General features: G+C 41.2%; 2 protein-coding genes across 8 annotated transcripts in view; both read left to right on the forward strand.

Moving 5' to 3' along the window:
* The window catches only part of bin1b (bridging integrator 1b), a 34,391-nt gene extending 23,667 nt beyond the window's left edge, over window positions 1-10,724 (forward strand). The window contains exons 10-16 of one of the 7 annotated variants that reach the window (XM_061716002.1): window positions 104-179; window positions 261-316; window positions 399-443; window positions 1,726-1,768; window positions 5,599-5,652; window positions 5,734-5,835; window positions 9,244-10,724. In XM_061716002.1, the coding sequence (XP_061571986.1) occupies window positions 104-179; window positions 261-316; window positions 399-443; window positions 1,726-1,768; window positions 5,599-5,652; window positions 5,734-5,835; window positions 9,244-9,345 (478 nt within the window). In that variant the 3' untranslated portion in view covers window positions 9,346-10,724. The other 6 variants (XM_061715997.1, XM_061715998.1, XM_061716000.1 and 3 more) reach the window with 6 other exon arrangements.
* Window positions 10,725-20,137: 9,413 nt separating this feature from the next.
* On the forward strand, window positions 20,138-26,702 carry LOC133424847 (tubulin alpha chain-like). The gene is made up of 5 exons (XM_061715380.1): window positions 20,138-20,171; window positions 22,128-22,350; window positions 23,320-23,468; window positions 24,360-25,040; window positions 26,162-26,702. Exons 1-5 carry the CDS (start codon window positions 20,169-20,171, stop codon window positions 26,453-26,455), a joined length of 1,350 nt encoding a protein of 449 aa, XP_061571364.1. The 5' UTR covers window positions 20,138-20,168; the 3' UTR covers window positions 26,456-26,702.
* Window positions 26,703-27,794: the final 1,092 nt, after the last annotated feature.

Raw genomic sequence — 27,794 nt, forward strand, 5'->3', positions numbered from 1 at the left:
TATTCCAGGGGGGGATGATTTGGACCGTTTTTATTCCCTCATCCCCCCTCAACTCCAGTACTGCTCAGAACCGACTGCTAACGGTGCGTTTTTGTCCATCCAGACGTGTCGGCATCTACGTGAACACATTCCAGAGCCTGGCGGGTCATCAGGAGAAGTTCCACAGAGAAATGAGCAAAGTGAGTCACTCTGATCCCGCGTGATCGATCACACTCAGCCGTAAATCGATTGATCGCTCGCTAACGTCTGAGTCTCCGCAGCTCAGCCTGAACCTGAACGACATCATGACCAAACTGGAGGAGCAGCGGCAGCTCGGGTAAGTTAGTCCCCACACTACTGAACATTTCTGGGCAGACAGGACATGAGAGTAATGTCCTCCATGACGCCCCCTGCTGTAGAAAAGGTGCGACTGCAGCCTCAAAGACCGGAGGAGGTGGAAAGAGGTAAAGCTGCTGCATGCGTCCCTGCAGACGTCCTGCGTCTCTGCAGACGTTCCACGTCTCTGCAGACGAACGTCTTCTTTAGGGACAGTCTTGCATCCTTCAGCAAGACAACGCATGAAAACAATTCAAGCAATATGAAAGGAAAAATATGGGAAATGTCCAGGTAGCTCCGGCAGCAACAGCAGACATCCACGTAGGCAGGTGGAAGCAGCAACGGGATGACCGGGGATGGGGGGGGGGGGCCGGGACCGCAGACCAGCACGCAGCTCCCGAGGCTCCGGCCTGCAAACATGCACAAAAGAGAAAAAAGGGGGGCCAGCAAAAGAAACTACAGGAGCGACAAAAACGATAGCTATGAGATATTTATTATAAATAAAAATGGAAATGGAGAAGAGAGGAAGGGAGGAGGAGAGGAGAAGAAGGGTGAGAGGCACCGCCTAGCGGATCATGTCGGTGCCCCCCTGCAGCATAGGCCTATAGCAGCATATCGACCGCGAAGATATATTTGAGACTAACTATTATAGTCTTGTTCTATAGCTGCAACTATGACTACTGACTCTAACACACTAGAGTTTACACTACCTAGAGATTTACCAACACCAGCTAGAGGTTTACTAAACACTAACTATAGGCTTTACTAAACAGGTTTTACGTTTAGTTTTAAAGGTGGAGGTGGTGTCAGCCTCCTTAACCCAGATTGGAAGTTGGTTCCATAGTAGTGGTGCCTGATAGCAGAACGCCCGCCCTCCAAATCTACATTTGGATACTCTAGGAACTACGAGTAAACCTGCACTCCGAGAACGGAGAGCTCTGCCAGGAACATAAGGCACTATCAGGTCTTGTAAATAATGTCTGTTATCAGACCATAACGGGACAATATTCCTCCTCCAGAGCTCCTGCTGACCTCAGTTGTATGTATGTGGACTGTTGTTAGAAGAAAAGATACTTCTCAGCTGTAAACATCAGCCTAAACCAACTTTCCTAAAACATTTTTCTTCCATCAAGAGAAAGAAATCTTTCTGAACACAGGGGTCGTGAATTAAAAAATTGTGTTTTTAAGATTTTCTGCATGTTCATTTCTTGAATTAATTTTTTCTGAGTGTCAACTTTTGTCTGCTGGTCTCTAAAATGTTGGTGTGCATGACGTTGCTGTGAAACCGGTACGACGCATCGAATATCTGCAGCGCGTTGTCTCCGGCTGGTGGCCTCAGCTGGGAACTGCAGCTGTTGTTTTGGGAGTTTGTCGCCTCTTTGACCCAAATTTGTCTTGTTCATTTCTCAGTGAGGAAACCAACCACAGTGAACCAACCACCTCAGCACCAAAGGTAAACTCAACTCACTCTAATTCAACTAATAAACTGGTGAATACTGTTAGCTGGGAGGGAATTCATGAAAATCGTGCACATAGTGACAAAGTTTTTGATATTTGGCATGGTGTTAGGTATGGACATAAGGTTTTCAAAAACCACAGCAAACAAATTGGAACGCCCCCTAGTGGCTGGTTTGCAGAAAATTCAAAATGAATCAATAAGCGAGGCGATAGAGGCAGGAATTGTTGGTGGTAAGTGAGTTTAAATATGCACAGCTGATGTTTTTTGTGTGTTATTTTAATAACATTCTATTCTTTCACTGTGACTTAGTTCTGGGCCACTGTTCTCACCCAATTAGATTATTGACACTACAGCGATAGTGACCTGTCCAATAAACAGAAAACTGCATTCCTTGGGGGTGAAAATATGGGCTTTAGAGCCCTATATCATTTTTCTCTGTGACTTAATTCTAGAGATATGGAGTTTTTTGGGCAAAAAAATGACCTTGAAAATTTAATTTGACCTTCAACATGACCTTGAAATAGGAAATTGATCTCAGAATTAATTCCTAGCACCAAAAAAGTAGAAAAAGTCACAATATACAACAATGTAGCTAAGATATGACCTTTGGTCTTTTCGGCGGGAGCCATTTTGAATTTTCTGCAAACTGGCCACTAGGGGGTGTCACAATTTGTTTGCGGTGGTTTTTTGAAAACCTTCTGTCCATAACTAACACCATGCCAAATATCAAAAACTTGTTACCAAGTGCACAATCTTCATAATTGACGTATTCCCTCCCAGCTATGTGAAGGACCTGAGAGAACTAGTCACACTAATAGTAGAGACTAGACTTACAAAGTGAGCACCGGCGCTGGCTGACATCACTAATCTGTTCACCCTCCTCCTTGCATGCCCACGTGCACGTGCATCCTGCGTGTTTGAACCCCGGAGATGGTTCACAAACCCGGGCCTCCCCCCAGTGGGCCTCCCCCCAGTGGGCCTCCCCCCAGTCGCCCTCCGCCCAGACTGACGCCGTCCCCGGACCCGAGGCCGCCGCCGCCCGACCCGGTGGAGAACGTGGCCCCGGAGGCTGCAGAGGCTGCAGGTCCCGCAGATCCCAGCAGCCCCACGCCACAGGTCAGCTGACCACGTCCACAGCAGAAACACACAGCTGAAACACTAGGCTCTTTTTATCGGTCATTTTTGGCGCTTTTACACTAGTACCTACTCAGCGCAACTCGACTCGCCCCGGTTTTGCGCTTTTCCACTACGGGTCAAGGCGGGTGGAGTAGATACTTTTTCTGTAACTATTCTGCAGAGGTTCTAAGCGGCTGAGTCGGCTGTATCTGACGTCATCACACTACAGGCCACCGATTGGTCAGGGGGTTGGAGTCAGACGTTTGAGTCAGGAAGCGGAAATCAGTGCATAGCGACTCGCGGCTTCTTCATTTTATTCGACCAGCAATGGCAGCAAAAGTCTGTTTGGTGATCCAACTCTGAGGTGCAGATGTTCATAAACCTGGTGGCTGAGGAGAGAATTAAAAAGGGATCTAGACGGGCGATAAGGAACGACCAGATCTACCAGGAACTCTGTCACTTCATAGCTGCTCGCAGCTCCAGCTGACTTTTCAGCGGCGCAGAGACAAACAAAGAAAAAAAAAGCATTGCCGCTTGAAGCTTCTCTCACTCTAATTTTTTAACTTGATATCGAACACAAGCCACAGACCCAGCAGCACATCTATCATTTCCTCCAGGTTCTACATCTTTAGTGTTGTTGTCTTCTTCGTTTAGATACACAATCAAATACGTGACAGCAGCTTCTCCAACCTCCTACTTCTGATCTGGGTGTCTAAAAACAAGCGAGGACGAGGCCAGTCGAGTCGCGCTGAGTAGGTACTAGTTTAAAAGCGCCATTTGTGTCAGCAGAAGTTCGTATATTTGTCATCTGCTGATTGTCGGTCCTCAGATCAATAACAACATGTAGGTTTATCGTGCCATTTTTTACTGAACAACAACAAAGCCAAAAAGGGTTGTGGCAACACCAAGTACCCCCTCCCGCCCACTGCATCAAACACTGTTTAATTTCTACCAGAGCAGTAAGTGTGTGTGTGTGTGTGTGTGTGTGTGTGTGTGTGTGTGTGTGTGTGTGTGTGTGTGTGTGTGTGTGTGTGTGTGTGTGTGTGTGTGTGTGTGTGTGTGTGTGTGTGTGTGTGTGTGTGTGTGTGTAGCAGTGTGAGCCCTGGTCAGGGGTGAACCTGTTGGACTGGGATGTGGCAGTTTTACAGCCTGTAACACTTCCAGTTCTGAAGGTGGGTGTGTGTGTGCGCATGTGTGTGTGTGTGTTTCTAGAGCCGCATGCGGCTCTTTAGCGCCGCCCTAGTGGCTCCTGAACCTTTTTCAAAAATGTTTGACTTTTTTTTCTCTTTTTCTTCTTTTTTCCCTTTTTTTTCTTATTTTTTTCTTCCTTTGTTCTTTAGACTTTTTTCTCGACATTTCGACTTTTTTTTCGACATTTTGACTTTTTTCTCGACATTTTGACTTTTTTCTCGACATTTTCAAATTTTTTCTCGACTTTTCGACTTTTTTCTCGAGATTGTACTTCAACATTAATCTCAACATTCCGACTTTTCTCTCAACATTTCGAATTTTTTCTCGACATTTCGACTTTTTTCTCGACATTTTGACTTTTTTCCTCGACATTTCGCCTTTCGCCATTTGCCTTCATTCTAATACAAGACTTTTCATTTTTTGCGGCTCCAGACATATTCGTTTTTTGTGTTTTTGGTCCAATATGGCTCTTTCAACATTTTGGGTTGCCGACCCCTGATCTAGACATTACTAAGTATTGACCTCCCTATCAACCATCTCCAGTGTGTGGCCACTTTCATGGTTTGTACCAGAATGATGAAAGAGCCTTTAAAACATCTGCTCCGGGGTGTAAAAGCATCAGACTGCATGTTTCTCGACTGCATGGCTCCGTACGAGTGTGGATCCTGAAATCAAACCCACTCTGCATGCGTCTTCACCGTTTCATCTGCTTCTTCTGCAAACCTCTTCACTTATTCTGGGTTAGACGTTTCTTAAAGCAGTAAAAATAAGTTAAACTTGTGTTTGGTCTTGTTCCTCACCGCTCCACGGCAGGAGCCTGCATGGGACTCGTGGGTAAGCATATGTCCATGTTTTATTCAAGTTTCCCCCTCAGAAGTCCAGAACACTCATTTCCAGAATTTTGGACTGAAATAAAGTCTCCAACTCTTCAACCTCCGTCATTCCATCCTTCCATCCTTCCGTCCTTCCTTGGCTTTTTTAAATCCTTCGCGACCCAAATGATGCCCCTTATGCTCTTGGTCCTCCTTCAATCCGCCTTCCTACCTTTCCACTTGATTCCAAACCTCCTGAAATGCTCCACAACCCCTGACCTGATAGCAAGAACAGACCCCCGCAGAGCAGGAAGCCCCCCAGGATGAAGACCCCTACCAAGAAGAGGCCCAGGCTGACTGGGATGACAGCGAGCGCTACTCCCAGAGCAACGCCCAGCCCGGGTGGGACGACGCGGAGACGGCCGGGGACGGCTGGAACGATGACCAAGGCAATGCGGCTCAGTCCTACGCCGAACCCAGCTGGGACGAGGACGGCGCCGGCGCGGGGCAGGGCGGCTGGGGGGAAGAGCCAGAGGTAGAGTTGGGAGGACACGAGCGGATGTCCGCGAGGTCTAGAGTAGTCCGGGACTTCTCAAAATTTGGTGGAAAACACAACTTTCCCTTCTGAGCTTTTCGTCTTTTTTCTCCACCTTGAGAACTTCTGCGTTTCCTCCTCAAACCGACGTCTTTTCCTTCTCGTTGCAGAGTTCGGTGACCAACGGATCCGGTGGTGAACTCCCTCCGGGGTTCCTCTACAAGGCCAGTCCGTTTTATATTTCACTTCCTCAAACACCAGCGCTCTCTGCTTTTTTTAACAGAAATCTGATTTCCTGACTGCAGGTGAAGGCAGTGCACGAGTACACCGCCACCGACGGCGACGAGCTGGAGCTGCAGGTTGGAGATGTCGTGCTGGTTTTGGCCTTCGACAACCCGGATGAACAGGTCAGAACCATGCAGGTCTTGTTATACAATTACCATAAAAAGAAAATAGACATATATGCAAGGAGGTCCAAAAAACTCTAGACTTGACAAGAGGACTTCCTTAAATGAGCATAAAAATGGACATTATCATGGACATAAATGCATACAAACACACACACACACACACACACACAGAAAAGTACATATCCCAACAAATAAAAAAGACAAAGGAAAGAAAGAAAAAAACTACAATACTGTATAAAAATGAGGAAAAGGGACAAATGTGAGTAATTAGAAGTTTACATCATATCATTAAGCTATTGATATAGCAAAATATGTTTCACAGATTTAAATAATTCATGAAAAAGTTTGACCAGGTGGGGAGGAAGTGAATAGAGGATCTGCATTAACGTCACATTCCCACTGGACCAGCCCCCTTACTCACACTGAGTGGCAAAAACAGCTGCAACTAGTGGAGAAGATGGGATAACAGCCGATTATTGGCTTAAATTAAAGGCAGTTGGACTTGACAGTGACCCGTACAGTTACCCCAAGAACCAGTGGTCCATGGACATTAATATTTGGTACAGTTACCCCAAGAACCAGTGGTCCATGGACATTAATATTTGGTACAGTTACCAAGAACCAGTGGTCCATGGACATTAATATTTGGTACAGTTACCAAGAACCAGTGGTCCATGGACATTAATATTTGGTACAGTTACCAAGAACCAGTGGTCCATCCATGGACATTAATATTTGGTACAGTTACCAAGAACCAGTGGTCCATGGACATTAATATTTGGTACAGTTACCAAGAACCAGTGGTCCATGGACATTAATATTTGGTACAGTTACCAAGAACCAGTGGTCCATGGACATTAATATTTGGTACAGTTACCAAGAACCAGTGGTCCATGGACATTAATATTTGGTACAGTTACCAAGAACCAGTGGTCCATGGACATTAATATTTGGACACGAATCCAGTTTCCTGATATTTATATGGACTTAATTTCTACGCCGGGGAAGTACACGAAGCAAAGCTTGAAGGCTTACAAAAGTCTTGACGCTTGGTCCGACTTCAGGGCAGGATTTGTTGTAAAAATTAAAGTGATGAGGACACCGAACTTTATGATTTGACCGTTTAACGTTAGCTACCCAAAAATCCAACATTACCTGATACAAAATGGGAACCGCAAATCCACGTTTCGGTGCCTGGAATCCAGTTGTTTCTGAGAATTGCAGCGATCCATTTGTCTTTCTTAAGCTTATTTTTCGGCAGTCTGTAAAACGATAACTATGATTTCTTGCTAAATCTATGAGTACAGTCGATCGCACAACAGCGTTTTCCCATTTTAGATGTTTTCCAGTCGCGCAAACTGAAAGTTTACGCTGCCACCAATGTTCCCTCTAAACTGCGCGCGTGCGCAATCGCGCACTGCCCGCATATTCTCAGCGCACAAGAAAGTCTATCCAGCGCAGTGCTTTAAGTGGGCCGGTACGCGCCGGTACGGAGTACCCCCACTTCTCAATATTAGCCTCTGGCGTACTGGGACTTCTCATGAGCTCAGTTCTCTGTTCTCTCCTTGCAATTTGGCTACAGTGGCGTCGCAACGCGACTGCCCCTCGTGAGACGTTCACTCGCAAAGCCTGATTTATGGTCCGCGCTAAATCGACGCAAGGCCTACGCCGTAGGGTACGCGGCAACGCGCAACGTACATGCGCGTCGCCGCGTACCTTACGGCGTAGGCTCTGCGTTGGTGTAACGCGGAACCATAAATCATTTTACGGAGGTCCCGCGAGTCGAGAGGAGGAGAAGTATTCAAGGATTTGGGGAATACAAGGAGCTGTGGGGATCCCGGACACGAGAAAGTCTGAAGCCTCTGCTAAAAGCTATCCATACCATTGCTGTGTCTACCAGCAGTACTGGAGTTAATGGGGGATGAGGGGAGATGGCACCCCCCCCTGAAATAAAAACGGTCCAAATCATCCCCCCCTGAAATAAAAACGGTTTAAGTCATCCCCACTGAAATAAAAACGGTTTAAATCATCCCTCCTGAAATAAAAACGGTTTAAATCATCCCCCCCTGAAATAAAAACGGTCCAAATCACCCCCCCCCCCCCTGAAATAAAAAAGGTCCAAATCATCCCCCCTGAAATAAAAACGGTCCAAATCATCCCCCCTGTAAAACTGTCATGCCTCCTTTCCATCCCTTATGTCATTTCATCAATGAATGTGGTTTTACTGCTATTTCAACATTTAGAGTCATCACCAGAAAAATAACACCAGAAAAATAACTTATTTGACAATTTTCACCTGTTTCAAGTAAATTTTCACTTGAAATAAGTAGAAAAATCTGCCAGTGGGACAAGATTTATCTTCTCATTACAAGCAAAAATCTTGTTCCACTAGCAGATTTTTCTACTTATTTCAAGTGAAAATTTACTTGAAACAGGTGAAAATGGTCAATTAAAACAAAATTTTGTCAACATTTCAACTTTTTTCATAAAATTTTGGACTTTTTTTTCCTCAAAATCTCAACTTTTCTCTGGACATTTTGACTTTTTTTCTCTAAATTTTGACTTTTTTCTCAAAACTTTTTTTCTCGACATTTCGATTTTTTTTCTCAAAATTTCGAGAAAAAAGTCGAAATTTTCACCTGTTTCAAGTAGATTTTCACTTAAAATAAGTAGAAAAATCTGCCAGTGGAACATGACTTTTTTGCTTGTAATGAGAAGATAAATCTTGTCCCAATGGCAGATTTTTCTACTTATTTCAAGTGAAAATTTACTTGAAACAGGTGAAAATTGTTGTTTTTTCCAGTGACGAGTCTTGTTTTAAGTGGAATGAGATACTTAAAAATAAAGCGTGCATATGTGATGTTGCTCACAGTTGTCCTCAGTTTGCTCAGGGAGCTTGTGTGTGTGCCCAGATACATGAAAAATTAGAGGGAACATTGGCTGCCACTCAGTCTTTCTGACACTCAGTCTTTCTGCCACTCAGTGGGCGTAACCCGCTGTGAAGTCGCATCTGTGACGTCATGCGCATTCCCTCTATTCCATATCTTGGAACCTCTGTAGGAGAGCTTAAATTGAGATGTAATAGTCGCGATTGTGGGGGCCGAAGCTGGGATGCTTTACGGGTTGAATAATTATGAAATTCATTGTTCGGGGAAAAGAAATTGTGAAAAAGGTTAGGAAGAGTTTTATTTAAAGAACCATATACAAATTGAGAAATGTGGAGATTATTAATCTGATAGATATTAAGGATGCCAAATTTTACGAAACAAAGGTAATGAGTGACTTCTTAGAGGCGAATGATGATTCTCACCACTGGTTTTTGCAACCTTAAACCCACACATGTACTTCCTGGTCCGTCGTTGATGACTGTCCCTGAATGTTGGTGCGTGTCTTTCCCGTCTGCAGGACGATGGCTGGCTCCTGGGCTTGAAGGAGTCCAAGTGGTTGCAGAAGAAAGATATTTCCACTAAAGGCGTTTTCCCGGAGAACTTTACCCAGAAGGTCTGAGGACAGGTCCGCCTACGGCTCCCCGTGAATGCTCCACCTCCTCAGACCCGTCACAATAACGTCTACTGACCCACGACATGATCCGAAAGAATTACTGAAAACAGTGCCTGGTTGCAACTATGCAAAGTTAAAAGATAAATGATTGGTTTTACTGGAACTCTTTGCTGTAAAACTCAAACAAAAATTGCATGTTTTTGTCCTGATTAATTATTCCAGGATTAAGAGCTTGTTTCCACATACACGTACGTGAACCTTCACACTGCAGAATAATTAAACATTTGTGTTGGATTAACGACAAGCTGCAGTGTTCGCCAGGAGGTTTTATAATAAAACTCAAAAAGGGGCTAACAACCAAAACTGAACATTTTCCTATGAATATGTCACAGTTGCTTTCAGCGAACATTTTACATTGAAATGATGGAAAGGTGCGTAACAAGGATGCATCTACAGCGGCTTATATGTCTTAACATCTGAGCCTCAGTTCAACGTGAAGTCGTACAGTTTTACGGACTGGACACACATGTATGTGGAAATGAAGCACAAGTGCAGTTACCGTGCTGGACTCACAACACAGACCCATGTGGTGGTACTAATTAAACCTGGTCAAAAGTAAAAGATGTACTGTATAAAAGTCAAAATGTTTGCAGTTCATTGCATGAAGCATCGCGTTGTCTTGTCATTTACTGTGAAACGATCGCCGTGACTCCACGATGTCGGGCTGCAGAATGAGGCTGGGATTGTTTAAAAACCATGCAGTTGTCCTGAAATAGAGCCTTGTGGAACGCCACATTTAAAAACAACAAAACTGTTTCCTAGGCTCTGCATTTTAATGATTTTTATGGTTTCTCGTAGGTTTATTGGAGGTAAAAGTCGTGTTTAATTTCCATCATTGGCCATTTTGAGGACATCATTGTGTGGCTTGAATTTTCTAATGCACATGTGGTTTCATTTTACTTATTCTCACGTTTTCATTGAGGGATGGAACGCTTACAGTGAATATCTATGTTCTGACTTGACTTTTTTTTCATCTATTTATGACACAATATAAGCATTTTTAAGCTCTGAACTTCATCTGGGGCCTTCAGTCCTCAACAGGCCGAGTCACATCTATGCAAAGCTATTTTCTTTTGTTCATTTCCAGTGAAATTCATGTTCTGAATGAACAATTTGAGTCCAGTTAAATGGGATGCCGATAGTGAACCATTTCAAAAGTAAAACAGTTCTGTCTTCACCGAATATGCTGCAGAAAGCAAAGTGAAGCACATCCAAAAGATATTTTTACACCACATAGAATTAACAAATACAAAACTGGTTTAAGTTATAACTAATGTCTAATGTACTGGATCAAATCAGTGTCATTAAAGATGAATGAAACATCATGTGTGCTGCCAGAGTGTTATCTTACCATTTATTTCCTGAATGATGGGTCAAAGTCGTTCAGGGGGCTTTTTCTTGACGGGTTGTTTGGTTCAGCAGACTGAAAGAAAACAAGGAAGACATCAGGAAACAAGCTGTTAACCTTCACCAATCAGGCTCAGGAGACACGAGACGAGCTAAAAGAGCCTGATTCAAGAGAAACCCCACTGTTCCAACACCACAGTAAAAAAAACCCCAACAGATTAGAGTATACAGCCGACATGGAGACAAATATCTTCCACTTTTAAAAATGTTTCCAACACTAAAAAGGAGTTTGGTCTTCCTGGTGGACAATGACCCCAAGTGTCAGACATGGTACAAAGTGGTTTAAGGTCAACAAAGTGGCGTTTTTGGACTGTCCATCACACGGCTCTGGCCTCAGTCCTCCAGAAAAGTCCTCCAGAGTTCTGTCAGGAGGAGTGGACCAAGGTAAGGCAAGTTTATTTGTATGGCACAATTCAATACAAGGTAATTCAAAGGGCTTTACATCAACATTAAAAGCGGCAAGACACAATTAAACAGTAAATAACAAATAAAATGATAAGAAAGGAGGTAAAATAATAAAAAGCATAAGTTGTTAAAAAGTAAGGGCAGTAGAGTACAGCAGGTACATCTCATTCTTACAATGGCAAGAATTATGTTTCTATACGGTTAAAACGTACAAAGACCAGGTCAAATACATTATTACAACAGTAATCTGTAACAATTCGTACGGTGAATTAAATAGGCCTGTGTTGAAAATCGATTTTTACGATTCTAAATCGATTCTCATATTACCGGTAATTCCTAAAAATCGATTCTTATGTCTAAAGATCGATTTTTTTTTTCCATCATTTTCGCCAGGTGAACTTTAATCCCAGTAGTCGGACACACAGTTTGTTATGACACTTCTGAAAAATGCCAGGTGCTTCATGGCAATATGTGTGCGTGGTGACAGAATAAATTAGATAAGCTAAAATGATTTGTTTACTGCATGAACTGTTGCAATTTCTTTCTTTTTTGCACTTTAAATGGATATTGAAAGGCCTTTTTGAGTTATTTATTTCTTAGTTATTTCACAATAATTATTGTGAAATTATTATTTCACTAGTTATTTTACAGTCATATAATTCAGGAAACAGCTCAAAAAACATTTTAAATAACACTAAGCCAAATCAATATCGAATCGAATCATTATAATCGATTCTGAATATTAAGAATCGGAATCGAATCGATTCTTGACATTTGAATCGATACCCAGCCCTAGAATTAAACCAATTTGACAATTCTACATCACCAAAACCACATCATCCCTTTGTTCAGACGCCTGTGGAGGGATACCCAGAACATTTAGGCCAAGTTACAGTTTGGGTAAGAGATAACGGTGAATACGCCCTCACCATCAAGTTGGTGTGGCCTGGATGCAGAGGCTGCCTGGTGTTCCTCTATCCACCACCAGATGGCAGCGTGCTCAGCATCAACCACCTCACCCGTCCTCTTATGCATCGACTACTTCTTTTAAACTTTTTTTGTCTTTTAAAATGTGTGTTGCCATGACGAGGAATACCAAACACACATGCCTCCAGGAGCAACGAGACCTTCAGTATAGCCGAAGCAACGGGACATCCAGCCATGTAGGAGACCCGGCAGACCGGAACCTCGAGGGGAGAAGAGAGCAAGACTTCCTGTTCACCACCAAACGCAATGAAGTGAAGATTCCGACCAAAATATCTTACATTTCAGATCCATCCGTCTTTGCATCCACCCATAAATCCATCCGTCCATCATCCATCCATCCATCCATCCATCCATCCATCCATCCATCCATCCATCCATCCATCCATCCATCCATCCATCCATCCATCCGTCCATCATCCATCATCCGTCCATCATCCATCCATCCATCCATCCATCCGTCCATCCATCCATCATCCATCCATCCATCCATCCATCCATCCATCCATCCATCCATCCATCCATCCATCCATCCGTCCATCATCCATCCATCCATCCATCATCCATCCATCCATCCATCCATCCATCCATCCATCCATCCATCCATCCATCCGTCCATCATCCATCCATCCTTCCATCATCCATCCATCCATCCATCCATCATCCATCCATCCATCCATCCGTCCATCCATCCATCCATCATCCATCCATCCATCCATCCATCCATCCATCCGTCCATCCGTCCATCATCCATCATCCGTCCATCATCCATCCATCCATCCATCCATCCATCCATCCATCCATCCATCCATCCGTCCATCATCCATCCATCCTTCCATCCATCCATCCATCCATCCTTCCATCCGTCCATCCGTCCATCTCCAAGGATTTCCAGGTGATTTCTGGATGCAGATGTTCAGGAGGTCCCTGGTCTTCCTGGGTGGTTGATGAGTCTCCATGGAGACAGCACGTTCCCTCAGGGTCCCACTTCGTTACTCGGTACAAACAAACCCCCTCTGTGCTTCGTGGCCGGGTCCTAATGAGCTTCACGTGTCTGCCGTGGGGACTCATGGTTACACATTATCTTTGTGCTGGACGACGGGTCATCGCTGTGTGGCGGTGCATGAACCTCGTGTGTGTGTGTGTGTGTGTGTGTGTGTGTGTGTCACGTTACTACACCACACACCACATAGAGCGTCGTTATGAAAAAAATGGCTGGTAGCATAGTAGCAACTATGCTACCAGCTAAGATCCGGATCCAGACCTGCAGGTCCTCTACAGACCACTAGGGTCCAGATCCAGACCTGCAGGTCCTCTACAGACCACTAGGGTCCAGATCCAGACCTGCAGGTCCTCTACAGACCACTAGGGTCCAGATCCAGACCTGCAGGTCCTCTACAGACCACTAGGGTCCAGATCCAGACCTGCAGGTCCTCTACAGACCACTAGGGTCCAGATCCAGACCTGCAGGTCCTCTACAGACCACTAGGGTCCAGATCCAGACCTGCAGGTCCTCTACAGACCACTAGGATCCATTGACCTCAAGATTCCAATATTATATTTTACAACAGCAATAAACAAATTTACAGTCATAGATAGATAGATGTATGTGTTATGTACGTGTTGTGTTGGTCGCCAGGTTTGTCCTGCCCTCGTCACATGTGTTCAGTCCCCCCCCCTCCAGCAGTCTTCAACGTTTGAATTGCAAATTAACCCTAACCAAAGTGGTGATGCAACGGCGCTTCGTAACAAAGGCCCTTTCAGCTGACACCAGACAGGTATCCGGGTAACGTCCAAGTGAAATCTCTGATGTGAAACCTAGAAAACCAGTTCTGGGCCTCATTTCTCAGGTGATGGTTAGATATGTTCTGCTGGTTGTTTTCTGTAATAAAGGAGAAGTTGTCGGTTCAGACTGAACCACGACCGGAGGGAGGACTCTTCCTCACCACAGGTTTCCTGATCACCCCGGGGGCCAATCAGCTAAAATCTCCAGTACTTCCTGGCTATATCGCCACGGTAACCTGAACTGGTATGGGTTCCTGTTCAGTTTCAGGTTACATTTTCTGCCACCGACTTTTTCCTGATCACATCTCAGATTCGGTCCTGTGACAGCAGGGAATCAGTCTCATTTGAGGGGATATATTGATCACTTTTAAGAAGGGTTTTCTCCCGTTTCACCCCGTTGCGGCCCTGCATCACACAGACGGAGGCTTCACGAACCACCGGTGGAGATGGAAACGGGAAACTGGCTGAACACGACACCAGACGAGAGGAAACACGGGCCTGCTGAGCCGTAACCGGGTGAACCAAAGAGGCTTTGCAGCCGCAGCTGAACCGTTGGGTCGTGTTACCACGGCAACCCCGAGGGGCAGCTTATCACAAATACTTTGCCCTGATCCGGGGCAATGTTCTCACCACGCCAGCCTAACTAAATAACTAAATAAATCCCCTTCTCGTCGTTTCGGATCGTAACTGAGACTCAACCTCGTACGAAGATGGTTTCAGGTGGGATTCCCACGGATGCGTCTCCAACTGAGCGATCCAGGCGCTCAAATTATCTCAAACAATGTCAATATCTCACGCAACGTCTATGCAGAGGTTACCACGGCAAGCACTCAGATTAGAGAGCCAAAACATCTGATCCCCTTGTGATAAATATACTGTTTCCATTTATCCTTTTCCTGTGTTTGATATTTGTATTTTCCTTTTTTTTAAACTCACATTTAGTGACTTTAACTTGGTTGGCTCAGGTCTTCAAGTACTCCCGGGCAGGCCAACTGACAGTCTTGCCGGGGCCCGGGACAAAATAATCTAAGATGGGCCCCCCGGATCTCTCCTTCTCCCTCTTCCTCTCCTCTCCCTCTGCTCTTCAGGTTTTTATACAAGCTAATGGACGTTAACATTAGAGCTAGCCAGTTAGGTTAAGTTACAAGGTTGGTAAACGTTGGCTGCTGTTTCTTACCTTGCTCTACGCTGACTTTAGTAATTCCAGCTTCACCGTCACCACCTTTTTAAAATATTTGTGTAGAGAATCTTTGAGGACTCTATTTTCTTCTTCTCTTCTTCTCTTTTCTCTTCTTTTCTGAGCACCGGACTTGTGCTGACCGGACATTTTGACCATTCTAATGGTTGAATTAAATGATAACATCAAATTTTGATCAGCAGCCATATATATATATATATATATATATATATATATATATATATATATATATATATATATATATATATATATATATATATAACCCACTAAGCATGTTTTTTTTGGACTGTGGGAGGACGCCGGAGTAACCGGAGGGCACCCACGCAGGCACAGGGAGAACATGCAAACTCCACACAGAAAGACCCTGCCAGGCAACAGTGCTAACCACCAAGCCACCGTGCTGCCATATATATATATATATATATATATATATATATATATATATATATATATATACATAAATATACATATACATACATATATATACACAAATACATACATACATACATACATACATACATACATACATACATACACATATAGACACAAACATATTTACACACACATACATACATCCATCCATCCGTCCATTATCTTTACCCTCTATATCCTTTGCAGGGTTAATTAATTTGAATGAATGAATTTGAATAAATGTATAAAAAAAATAAAAATAAACAGTAACATCTTCATATGCACATAGGTTCGAAAAAGGAGTAGGAAGAAGTATACACTTTTTCCTAGTTCCTACCCCATTATAACTCTATGAATTTACATTATTGCTATTATTATATCTACACAATATCCATATAAATATAGTCTATATAAATACTACGTAATGAAAGATAGTCCGTGTTCGTTTGTCTGGTGAATCAAGAAAGACTAGTGGAAAGAATTACAGGTTAATACAACTTTTAATCACGTCAAGCACAAGGTTTTTCCGGCCGGAGATACATTTGTCTCCGGCCGGAGGTGCACCTCTGTCAGACCACGGTGGGTCGGAGAGAAATGTACTACGTTTTCATGAGTCCAGTTGATTTTATACTCTAAAGGGGGGTGTTCTTTGCAAGTGAATTTCATTGGTGGAGGGAACGGGAAAAGACCCTCGAACTTTGTCACTTCCAGCTCTACATTTCCTTTACTGTCTGTCTCCCATCTGAGGTGTCAAACCAGACCGCAGATCAGACCCCCCAATGCTAAACATCTGTTTCTTTCCATTGTCGTCTCTCAACAAATTGTATGTGTATTGCTATCAAGGGGAAATCACCTTAAGGTGTCGCCTTTCCCCAGTCTTTTCTCCAACAATATGTGTATTGTATTTAACTTCTAATCTAATCTCTGTCTACCCTTTGCTCTTAATCAGAATGAGATTACTTTGAAGAGAGAGCCTAGACAGTTTTGAGCTTCAATAATTTCATGAAATCCTAACAGTAAACATGCCTATTACTACATAATTATCCATATAAGTATATAGAAAATATAAATATGAAATAAATATTATATAAATATATAGAAAATATGATTTAGAATCATCAATTAACCTACTATGCATGTTCTTTTTGGACTGTGGGAGGAAGCCGGAGTAACCGGAGGTAACCCACACAAGCACGGGGAGAACATGCAAACTCCACACAGAAAGACCCTGCTGGGCCTGGGAGTCGAAACAGAGACCTCTTTTGGTCTGTCCTGTATATATATATATATATATATATATATATATATATATATATATATATATATATATATATATATATATATATATATATATATATATATATATATATATATATATATATATATATATATATATATATATATATATATATATATATATATATATATATATATACATACCTGTATGTATGTATGTATATATATATATATATATATACATACCTGTATGTATGTATGTATGTATATATATATATATATATATATATATATATATATATATATATATATGTATGTATGTATGTATATATATATATATATATATATACATACCTGTATGTATGTATGTATGTATATATATATATATATATATATATATATATATATATATATATAAATATACATACATACATACATAATATATATATATATATATAATATATAAAAAAATATATATATATACATACATACATACACATATATATATATATATATATATATATATATATATATATATATATATATATATATGTATATATATATATATATATATATATATATATATATATATATATATATATATATATATGTATATATATATATATATATATATATGTATATGTATATATATATATATATATATATATATATATATATATATATATATATATATATATATATATATATATGTATATATATATATATATATACATTTATTCATGGGTATACTGCTGGATACAGACATCTCTGATGAATAAAATGACACCGCAGCCACGCCCGGGGCAGGGATTATAAATAGTTCACATAGATTTGCTGGTCCTGCACGGTTCTCCAGTCTTTTGTTTTCAAAGTGCAGCTATCATCATTCTGGCGTGACCAAACTGATCCCGTTTCTGCTGGTGCAGGCCGACTTTGTTTTCAGGGTGAGATCACGCCGCAAAGCTCATGTTTCCAGAACTCAACCCTCCTGCTCAGTGAGCTCTGAACAGCTCGGCGTTACGTCACAGAAATACCTCAGGATTAAACCTGAGAGGCTTCGAAGGCGTCAGAGTAGGAGTGATGTGAAATAAGTGAGAATGTTGTGACCATCAGACCCGCAGAGCTGCTTCTGGCTGAGCTGTGCTGCGTTCAGGGACCTCCCCCTGCTTCTGTTCTGGCTGAGCTGTGCTGCGTTCAGGGACCTCCCCCTGCTTCTCTTCTGGTTGAGCTGTGCTGCGTTCAGGGACCTCCCCCTGCTTCTGTTCTGGTTGAGCTGTGCTGCGTTCAGGGACCTCCCCCTGCTTCTGTTCTGCTTGAGCTGCACTGCTTTCCCTCCCAACGGCCAAAGATAAGATCGGCCGCCACTTCCCTCCCAAAAAAGTCAGTTGCCGACTCAAATCCAAACCGTTTAAAGTACATTTAATAAATAACCATCAACATGTTTAAAATTCATCAAAAACAAGTGGCATTTCTCTTGTAAATATTTGAACATGTAGTAGCCTAATATGTAGCCCACATCCTTCTTAAAAAAAAAAAGAAAATGTTGGGTACTTTTAAATCTAAATTGAAAATACTTGAGGCTGACTCCATTACATGCACCTGTTTTTTGTGATTTACTTGCTTTTTTAATTTAATTTTAATTGTATTTTATCTGTTGGTGTTTTATCTGTCATTTGTAACTCTGTGTAACTATGTGTTGTAATTGCTGCTGCCTATCTTGGCCATGTCTCCCTTGGAAAAAGAGGTTTTTAATCTCAATGGGATCTTCCTTACGACGGAGTATTAGGGCCAAACTAAGGAAATTGGAATTGGAATTGGAAATTACGAGAATAAAGTCATAATAATATGAGAATAAAGTCGTAAAATTATGAGAATAAAGTCGTAAAATTATGAGAATAAAGTCGTAATATTTTGAGAATAAAGTTGTAATATTGGCAGCACGGTGGCTAGGTGGTTAGCACTGTTGCCTCACAGCAAGAAGGTCCCCAGTTCGACTCCCAGGCCCAGCAGGGTCTTTCTGTGTGGAGTTTGCATGATCTCCCTGTGCCTGCGTGGGTGCCCTCCAGTTACTCCGGCTTCCTCCCACAGTCCAAAAAAAAAAAACATGCATAGTGGGATATATATATATATATGTATGTATGTATGTATATATACTTTACTCAAGTTTTTAAAAAAAATCAGGGGGGATGGTGGACATATGGGGACAGATGATAATATATTACAAATAATAGCAGTGACCAAAACACCTGCAGAAATACTGCAGGAATGACATAGCAGCAGTTAAATGCAGCCTTCTGTAAGCTTTAAATATCCACTGGGCTTACATCAAATACATCAAAACACAACGATAAAAAACACTTTTCTGAACTTATCAATATGACTCTGTCCTTCACAGGATAAGTAAAATGGATCACTGCAAAAACTCAAAATCTTAACAAGAATATTCGTCTTATTTCAGAATCAGAATCAGAAAAGGGTTTATTGCCAAGTTTTCACACGGGGAATTTGTTATGGTGATTGGTGCAACACAATACAATTATAAAAACAAATATATAAGAGATAAAATAAAATGTATAAACAATAAAAAGTATAAACAATAAAATAAAATGTAGACCAGAAATGTACAAAATGAGGTTTTAAAGTGCCGGGTGAGTCTGTACAAAAGTGACTTAGGAACTTAGGAACTTAGGATAGGTAAAAGATTTCTAGTTAAAATGTCTCATTTTAGTAAAAAAAATCTCATTACACTTAAAACAAGACTCATAACTGGAAAAAAACAACAATTTTCACTTAAGTAGATTTTCACTTAAAATAAGTAGAAAAATCTGCCAGTGGAACAAGATTTTTTTTTGCTTGTAATGAGAAGATAAATCTTGTCCCACTGACAGATTTTTCTACTTATTTCAAGTGAAAATTTACTTGAAACAGGTAAAAATTGTCAAATAAGTTATTTTTCTGGTGATGACTCTAAATGTTGAAATAGCAGTAAAACCACATTCATTGATGAAATGACATAAGGGATGGAAATGGGGGGATGGCAGTTTTACAGGGGGGATGATTAGGACCGTTTTTATTTCAGTGGGGATGCCATCCCCCCTCATCCCCCCTCAACTCGAGTACTGGTTAAATAAAGGTTAAATAAAAAATATGTATTATTATTTCCGTGCCCCTGAACGCAGCACGCCTCAACGTCCGCTCCCGCCGTCCGGAGATTCAAACGGCCGTTGGCCCCGCCCCCTCCGGGGAGGGCATAAATAGCTCCGCCACAGCTCCTCGCCATCACTCTGCCTCCGGAACCCGATACTTGGACGTCGGTGAGAAGGCGCGAAAAAAAAACACAAAGATGGTAAGTAACGAGTAACAAACGCTCGGGAATTATTATATATATATATTGGAAGAGCGAAATTTACGCATTACTGACGATTTTCAGTGATTTCAATTTTTTATTTTTTTTGTCGACTGTTGGAAATGTGACGTATTTTCCTACATTACACAGAAAATGCTGACAAACCGCATCGGAAGCGGATTTATGTCAGACGGGGCTGATTATGGTCAATTCCCTCCATTTAGCTGATTCGAAATTGGAGCGAACTTGTGGCGCAGTTTCAAAAGGATATCGAGAAAATTACTTTTTTCTTTTTTTTTTTCAGCATTTAATGAGTCCTGATTTTAATTTTACATATTTTGTAACACTGGTTGGACAGAATTCAACTGAATGGAAGTAAATTTTTAATGGTCTTTTATTTCAAATACTGAGCAAAATGGCCCTACCTGTCTGTGAACGTGTGGGAGGAGCGTCACTTCCGGCCCCCATAACTCCGCCTCCTCGCGTTGTCATTGGCTACCACCTGCAGTAAGCGGTCACGTGACGCAGCAAGAGGGTACAGCTTCATACGTGAAGCTTTTTGTGTGTAATGATTAATTAACTAACTTATTAAAGTAATGAAATAACGTTTTTTTTAATGTGTTAATTAGGATATAAGTTAAAAAAAGATAAATGTATTTCATTTGGGTTGGAATCCATGTGTTATATTGGTTGAGGGTGCAATTTGCATCATTAAGAAATGGATATGGATTAATTTGGTTGCGAGGCTGTAGTCCTGAGACTGAGTGTGTTCTTACTAGAGAATACCTGTGATTTTTGTTGTACTTTTTATAGTTATACTTAATACAAACGAGTGAAGGCGAGAACTGTGTTTTTTCTTTTATACCTCTTTCCTCACTACTTTTCCCTGTTTAAGGCCACAACATAAGCAGTCAATGAATGAACAATAATAATAACTTAAAGGCTCATCAATTGTAGTAACGGGGAACATATCATTCTAAATGAACAAGTAAACGTCTAAAATTGGCTTCAAACCAGACCAAAATATAATAGAATACTTTTATTGTCATTATACACGGGTACAGTGAGATTAAGAGCAGCATCACCTCTCCAGTGCAAGACAGTGCAAACGGATAAGAAATATAAATAATATAACAAGGTTAAGGTGCATTTTGAATGGTGAAATCAAGACCTAAGATCCTATCTACAGATGATAACATAACTACACATGTGGTGAAATATTGCACATATGGGCTGGGAAAAGTATTGCATGGTATGGTTAAAAAAACGACAGTAATGAAGACATTCACATGTTCAGGGCGATTATGGCTTTGGGGGGAAAGCTGTTTTTCAGTCTGTTAAATTTTTAACAATTATTGTTGAGATCACCCTTTGAACTCTTAAATAAATAGACTGGAGCTTTTTATTTTGGCTGAAAATGTATCTGTGTTGCTCTGATGGATAACACATTCTGTGTTCTGGGTACAGTTTAAAGTTTACCTTATCTACATATATTTACCTTTTTACCTAGAATTAACTGTATTTACTACATTATTACTTTATGGTTTGTTTGAAGGCTTTTCACCAGTTTAACACAAAACTCAACTGCTTACCCTTTTACTGATTTTAACTGGGACATTTTGCAACAAACCACTTTTTTTTTTTATTATTTTGCTTTTCCACCACCTGCAGAATCGTCACAGACCACTGGGTTTACGCAAATCATTAACATTTTCTAGTGGGTACACAGCGTGTACCTGTGTATCACGTAGACTACACCACTGTGTGTCATTAGTATTTTAATACTATAAGTGGTACATTTGATTAAATTTCAGAATTTGAACATGAAATGGACAAAAAAATGTGCTGGTGGCATTCTGGTTCAATTCAAATGTGTAAAATATAAAAAAAACACTTGAAAAATCACTGAATTAAATTCTGATGTAACTGTTTAAACTTCTATCTACTTTTCCACAGCGTGAATGTATTTCAATGCACGTCGGCCAGGCCGGCGCCCAGATGGGCAATGCTTGCTGGGAGCTCTACTGCCTGGAGCACGGCATCCAGCCGGACGGCCAGATGCCCAGCGACAAGACCCTGGGAGGAGGAGACGACTCTTTCAACACCTTTTTCAGCGAGACCGGGGCTGGAAAACACGTTCCCCGGGCGATCTTCGTGGACCTGGAGCCGACGGTCATCGGTACGTTCTGCTCAACACAAACCGGACGGCCCCAGGGATTAAAAATGTCTTGGAAAACAGATTCTTACATAAATGCAGTAGAGCTGAGTATCGATTCAAATGTCACGAATCGATTCGATTCCGATTCTTAAGATTCAGAATCGATTATCACCATTTGATTCGATATTGATTTGGGTTAGTGTTGCCTGGATTATATGACTGTAAAATAACTTGAAATAATAATTTCACAATAATTATTGTGAAATAACTAAAAAATACTAAAATATGCATTTCAATATCCATTTAAAGTGCAAAAAAAGAAAGAAATTGCAACAGCGCAAGCAGTAAACAAATTATTTTAGCTTGTCTGATTTATTTTGTCACCAGACACACAGCTCGCCATGAAGCACCGTGCATTTTTCAGGTATTTCATGACAAACCGTGTCCGATAACAGAGAAACCAAATAAGCGATAGTGATAATATGAACTTCATTGAACTAATATAACATTACATAACACAGAAATTTAAGCTGAAATGTCAAGCATTTTCTCTAAAGAAATGTTAATTTAGTTCAGGAGTTTTCAAAACTACTGGGATTAAAGTTCACCAGGACAAATGTAATGATGAAAAAAAAAAAATATATATATATATATATATATATTTTTTTTTTAATAAAAAAAAAAATCGATCTTTAGACATGCAAATCGATTTTTAGGAATTAATATGAGAATCAATTTAGAATCAGAAAATCAATTTTTTTTTTTCAACACAGGCTTAAAATGCAGTAAATGTTAAATGGCAACTGCATAAAGTGCTTTAACGGCCATAACCGTATTTGTTCTTGTCCGAAGTCTATAAACAATATATTACAAATGTTAGACTCTTGACTTTTTTTATAAACTAGTTTAGGTTCTGTTAGTGTGGCGCTGATGGACTGGGTACCACGTGTACAAGAACTTTGTGTAAATGAGTGTTTTGCTCCTGCTCAGATGAAGTCCGTACGGGAATATACCGGCAGCTCTTCCACCCCGAGCAGCTGATCACCGGCAAGGAGGACGCGGCCAATAACTACGCCCGCGGCCACTACACCGTAGGGAAGGAGATCATCGACCTGGTTCTGGACAGGACTCGCAAACTGGTGGGTTTGGCCTCAGGGCTGGCGTGAGCGGTGCATTATGGGTGTGCTGAGGTGTCCTGATCAGTTTTGGGTGTAACGAGATTACATTTGACAGTAACGCAGTAATGTACCGCGTTACAGTTGTAATTTGGGTAATCACATTATAGTTACTCTAAGACAAAAAACATTACGTTACTTTAGTTACTTGAAGCTTTTCAGCTACATATAGAACGGGATAACAGAAAAGAAAATCAAACTTGCCTTTCATGCGTCTTCACGCGTTGCGCAACACTTGTCTGACTTAACGTGATTTTACGGGACTTTACGAATACACATTTGTGCTGATCTGGGCACTGCAGTAATAAGGTTCCAACTACAGGACTGTCTCAGAAAATTAGAATATTGTGATAAAGTTCTTTATTTTCTATAATGAAATTTAAAAAAACAAATGTCATACAATCTGGATTAATTACAAATCAACTGTAATATTGCAAACCTTTTATTCTTTTAATATTGCTGATTATGGCTTACAGTTTAAGATTAAGATTCCCAGAATATTCAAATTTTTTGAGATAGGATATTTGAGTTTTCTTAAGCTGTAAGCCATGATCAGCAATATTAAAATAATAAAAGGCTTGCAATATTTCAGTTGATTTGTAATGAATCCAGAATGTATGACATTTTTTCATTACAGAAAATAAAGGACTATTACAATATTCAAATTTTCTGAGACAGTCCTGTATATGTTGTTCATTGGCAATCGAGTTATGATGCAGCTCAGGTGATATTGTGGAGTAATCCAAAAGTAATGTAACTAATTACTTTCAGCAACCAGTAACTAAGTAGTGTAAGGGATTACTTTTTTTGAGTAACTACCCCAACACTGGTCCTGATGAGCGTCTTTCCCCGCAGGCGGACCAGTGCACGGGTCTCCAGGGTTTCCTCATCTTCCATTCCTTCGGCGGAGGCACCGGCTCCGGCTTCACCTCCCTGCTGATGGAGCGTCTCTCCGTCGACTACGGCAAGAAGTCCAAGCTGGAGTTTGCGGTTTACCCGGCTCCTCAGGTGTCCACCGCCGTGGTGGAGCCGTACAACTCCATCCTGACCACCCACACAACCCTGGAGCACTCCGACTGCGCCTTCATGGTGGACAACGAGGCAATCTACGACATCTGCCGCAGGAACCTGGACATCGAGCGTCCCACCTACACCAACCTGAACCGGCTGATTGGTCAGATCGTTTCCTCCATCACTGCCTCCCTCCGCTTCGACGGCGCCCTCAACGTGGACCTGACGGAGTTCCAGACCAACCTGGTGCCCTACCCTCGTATCCACTTCCCTCTGGCCACCTACGCCCCCGTCATCTCGGCGGAGAAGGCCTACCACGAGCAGCTGTCGGTGGCCGACATCACCAACGCCTGCTTCGAGCCGGCCAACCAGATGGTGAAGTGCGACCCTCGCCACGGCAAGTACATGGCCTGCTGCCTGCTGTACCGCGGAGACGTGGTGCCCAAAGACGTCAACTCCGCCATCGCCACCATCAAGACCAAGCGCAGCATCCAGTTCGTGGACTGGTGTCCCACCGGCTTCAAGGTGAGTAACAGTTTTGATTTTGATTTTGAGTTTTTTTATTTCGGTCCATTTGGATACAACATAGTACAACGTTAAAAAAAAAAAAAAAAAAGGTCCAATATTTTTTAAGTGGAACCGAAAAGGTATAGGCTGAAGCCAAGGCTTATTATGCCTACCCTTTTATGAACCTTGATTCAGGAAGTTTTATACAAAAACAAAACTAATAATTTGGGTTCAAACATTGAAAGACAGTTAGTGATGCACCAAAATGAACATTTTTGGCCGAAACCGAAAATAATAATGAATACCGAACATGGTTCTTCGCAGTTTTTCATTTATTTAGCCAATTTTTTCATCATTGCATAAATCAAATAAATTTAATTTAGGCATGCTTTTCAAAGAAAAAAATCTTTTACAAAATTACAAGGTATAAAATATTTATTGAACATAAAAAAACTGAAAATTTTTTAATTTCCCAGCATTATGTTTTGGTTCCACCTCCTGGTGAATGTTAGGTAAAATTCTTATGTGGTTACTTTTTAGTTGGCCAACGATTTTATGTTTGTGGTGCGCAACGTATATTACAATGCCGTTATTAATTGTTCGTTTTTTTTCCCCACTTATTCGGGGTTTCCGCGGGGTTTTAAAAAGTAATAAAGTGATAAATGAAAATTGCCAAATTTAAGGTCATTAAAAGTGTTGAATTCACTGTCGGAGGTATTATTTTTTTTTTAAAGATTGGTATGTTTTACATTTTAAGCAGTCTATTTTATTGTCATTCACAAAGTGAAAGAAATGTGAAACATCTGGTCAACATAAATGAGTCTATAAATCTGTTCTGTATAGTGTTCTATAGGTCAAAATCTGTATAATGTTAAAAGGTCCGTGATTAACACTTAAAGTTGTGAGTTTTTAAAAACAATCTGATGGTAGTGAAAAAGGTATTAAATTGGTATTTAACATAAGGATTGCTGTATAAACCCTGTTATTCCACCGAACACAAAGTGTTTTTTTTGCCATTTTCGGCTGAACAATTTCGGTTACCGAACAATCGGTGCATCCCTAGTAACAGTACTACAGTAAGATGTCCAGCTCCAGATACTTTCATCCTTTTGATGCCTCTTTTTGTTCTTTGTCACCAGGTGGGAATCAACTACCAGCCCCCCACCGTGGTCCCCGGGGGAGACCTGGCCAAGGTGCAGAGAGCCGTGTGCATGCTGAGCAACACCACCGCCATCGCCGAGGCCTGGGCTCGCCTGGACCACAAGTTCGACCTCATGTACGCCAAGCGGGCCTTCGTCCACTGGTACGTGGGAGAGGGGATGGAGGAGGGAGAGTTCTCCGAGGCCCGGGAGGACATGGCCGCCCTGGAGAAGGATTACGAGGAGGTGGGAACCGACAGCGTCGGAGACGAGGACGAGGGAGAGGAGTACTAGATCCTGGAAGGTCCGTCAGCCGCAAAGTTCTGAGTTCGTGACTGACATACAGGAAGTTGAAGTCTGTTTGAGTTTGGCAAGTGTTTTGTAACTCTGGAAATGTCTATATTGAAACATCCGTCAGCCGCCACAAAGTTCTGAGTTCATGACTGAAATACAGGAAGTTGAAGTCTGTTTGAGTTTGGCATCAGAAGTGTTTTGTAACTCTGGAAATGTCTATATTAAAGTCAATCATTCAAATCTACAACTATCTTGAGTCCTGTGTTGTGCATGAACACGTTCATTTCTGTGAGAATGTTTAACTGAATTCAACATATTTGCAAATGAAGAACTTGTTCAGATCTGCAGATCAGGAACTGGAATTTGAACTGTTCAGATTATTAAGAGTTTCAGCTTCAGTGTTTAGGTCCAATTATTACACAATAATCCTCATTTCACCAGCGAGCAGCACATTTAAAATACTCGACGAGACTCCACACTACATTACCCACAATGCAGTGGTGGCCCGAGCCCGGTGCAGTCTTTACATGACCAGTGAGAGACGTTGCAGATGATGCTCCATTAATGCTTATTTGTGGGAATTTTACACATTTTGTCTCCCAAAGAGTCCGATGGTAAAAAAATCTTAAGCTTTCTGTACAAATTATGTCCACCTGAGCTGAGAAAACAAGTCTGAGTGCCTGCCTCGTCAACTTCAAATGTGAAACCTGGAGTAAAAGCATCCGTCCAGTGTGAGAAAATATCTTAAGTCCTTGACAAAATCATCAGGAAAGACCAAGAATATGGAGTAAGAACTTTTATATCACATGAGTCTGATTAAATGATCAGGGTTAGGATTGTTTTTATGAGTGAATCTAAAAGCTGTGAGTGCAACGTCTTGTGAATACAACTCTAATTTATACAACTACGAGTCTTCATTGTGAACACGAATTCAAGTTTATGGGTACGAGTCGAAAAACTGAAATGTCACAGCATAGTCATATACGTAGACGCCCCATCGAGTGCTGAGCCGTACGTCAACGTCTCCGCCATATTGGATGTGGCAAGACTGCTGTAAGTACATGGACTTATTTTCAGAAAGCGCCTTTCTACAAAGAAATTTACGTTTTACGTCTCATTTATTCATTCACACACGCACTAATATACTTGGGAAACAGTTAGGCACCAAATATAATATATTTAATTTTCTCAGATGGCAATAATAAGAACTTTATTGATCCCACATAGGAGTAATTCATGTTATATCAGCTATAGAGAACAAGGTAGTGCCGAAAAACAATATATCCCCCCTAACAAAAATAAGAAAAATAGAGAAACATATTTTTAAATTATCAAGTAA

Source organism: Cololabis saira, chromosome 24 (genome assembly GCF_033807715.1).
Source record: "Cololabis saira isolate AMF1-May2022 chromosome 24, fColSai1.1, whole genome shotgun sequence".
NCBI lineage: Eukaryota > Metazoa > Chordata > Actinopteri > Beloniformes > Belonidae > Cololabis > Cololabis saira.

Coding starts and splice junctions, on each gene's coding strand:
- LOC133424847 (XM_061715380.1), top strand. Junction 23,469..24,359: donor TGGACAGGACTCGCAAACTG/GTGGGTTTGGCC, acceptor CTTTCCCCGCAG/GCGGACCAGTGCACGGGTCT. Junction 25,041..26,161: donor GGTGTCCCACCGGCTTCAAG/GTGAGTAACAGT, acceptor CTTTGTCACCAG/GTGGGAATCAACTACCAGCC.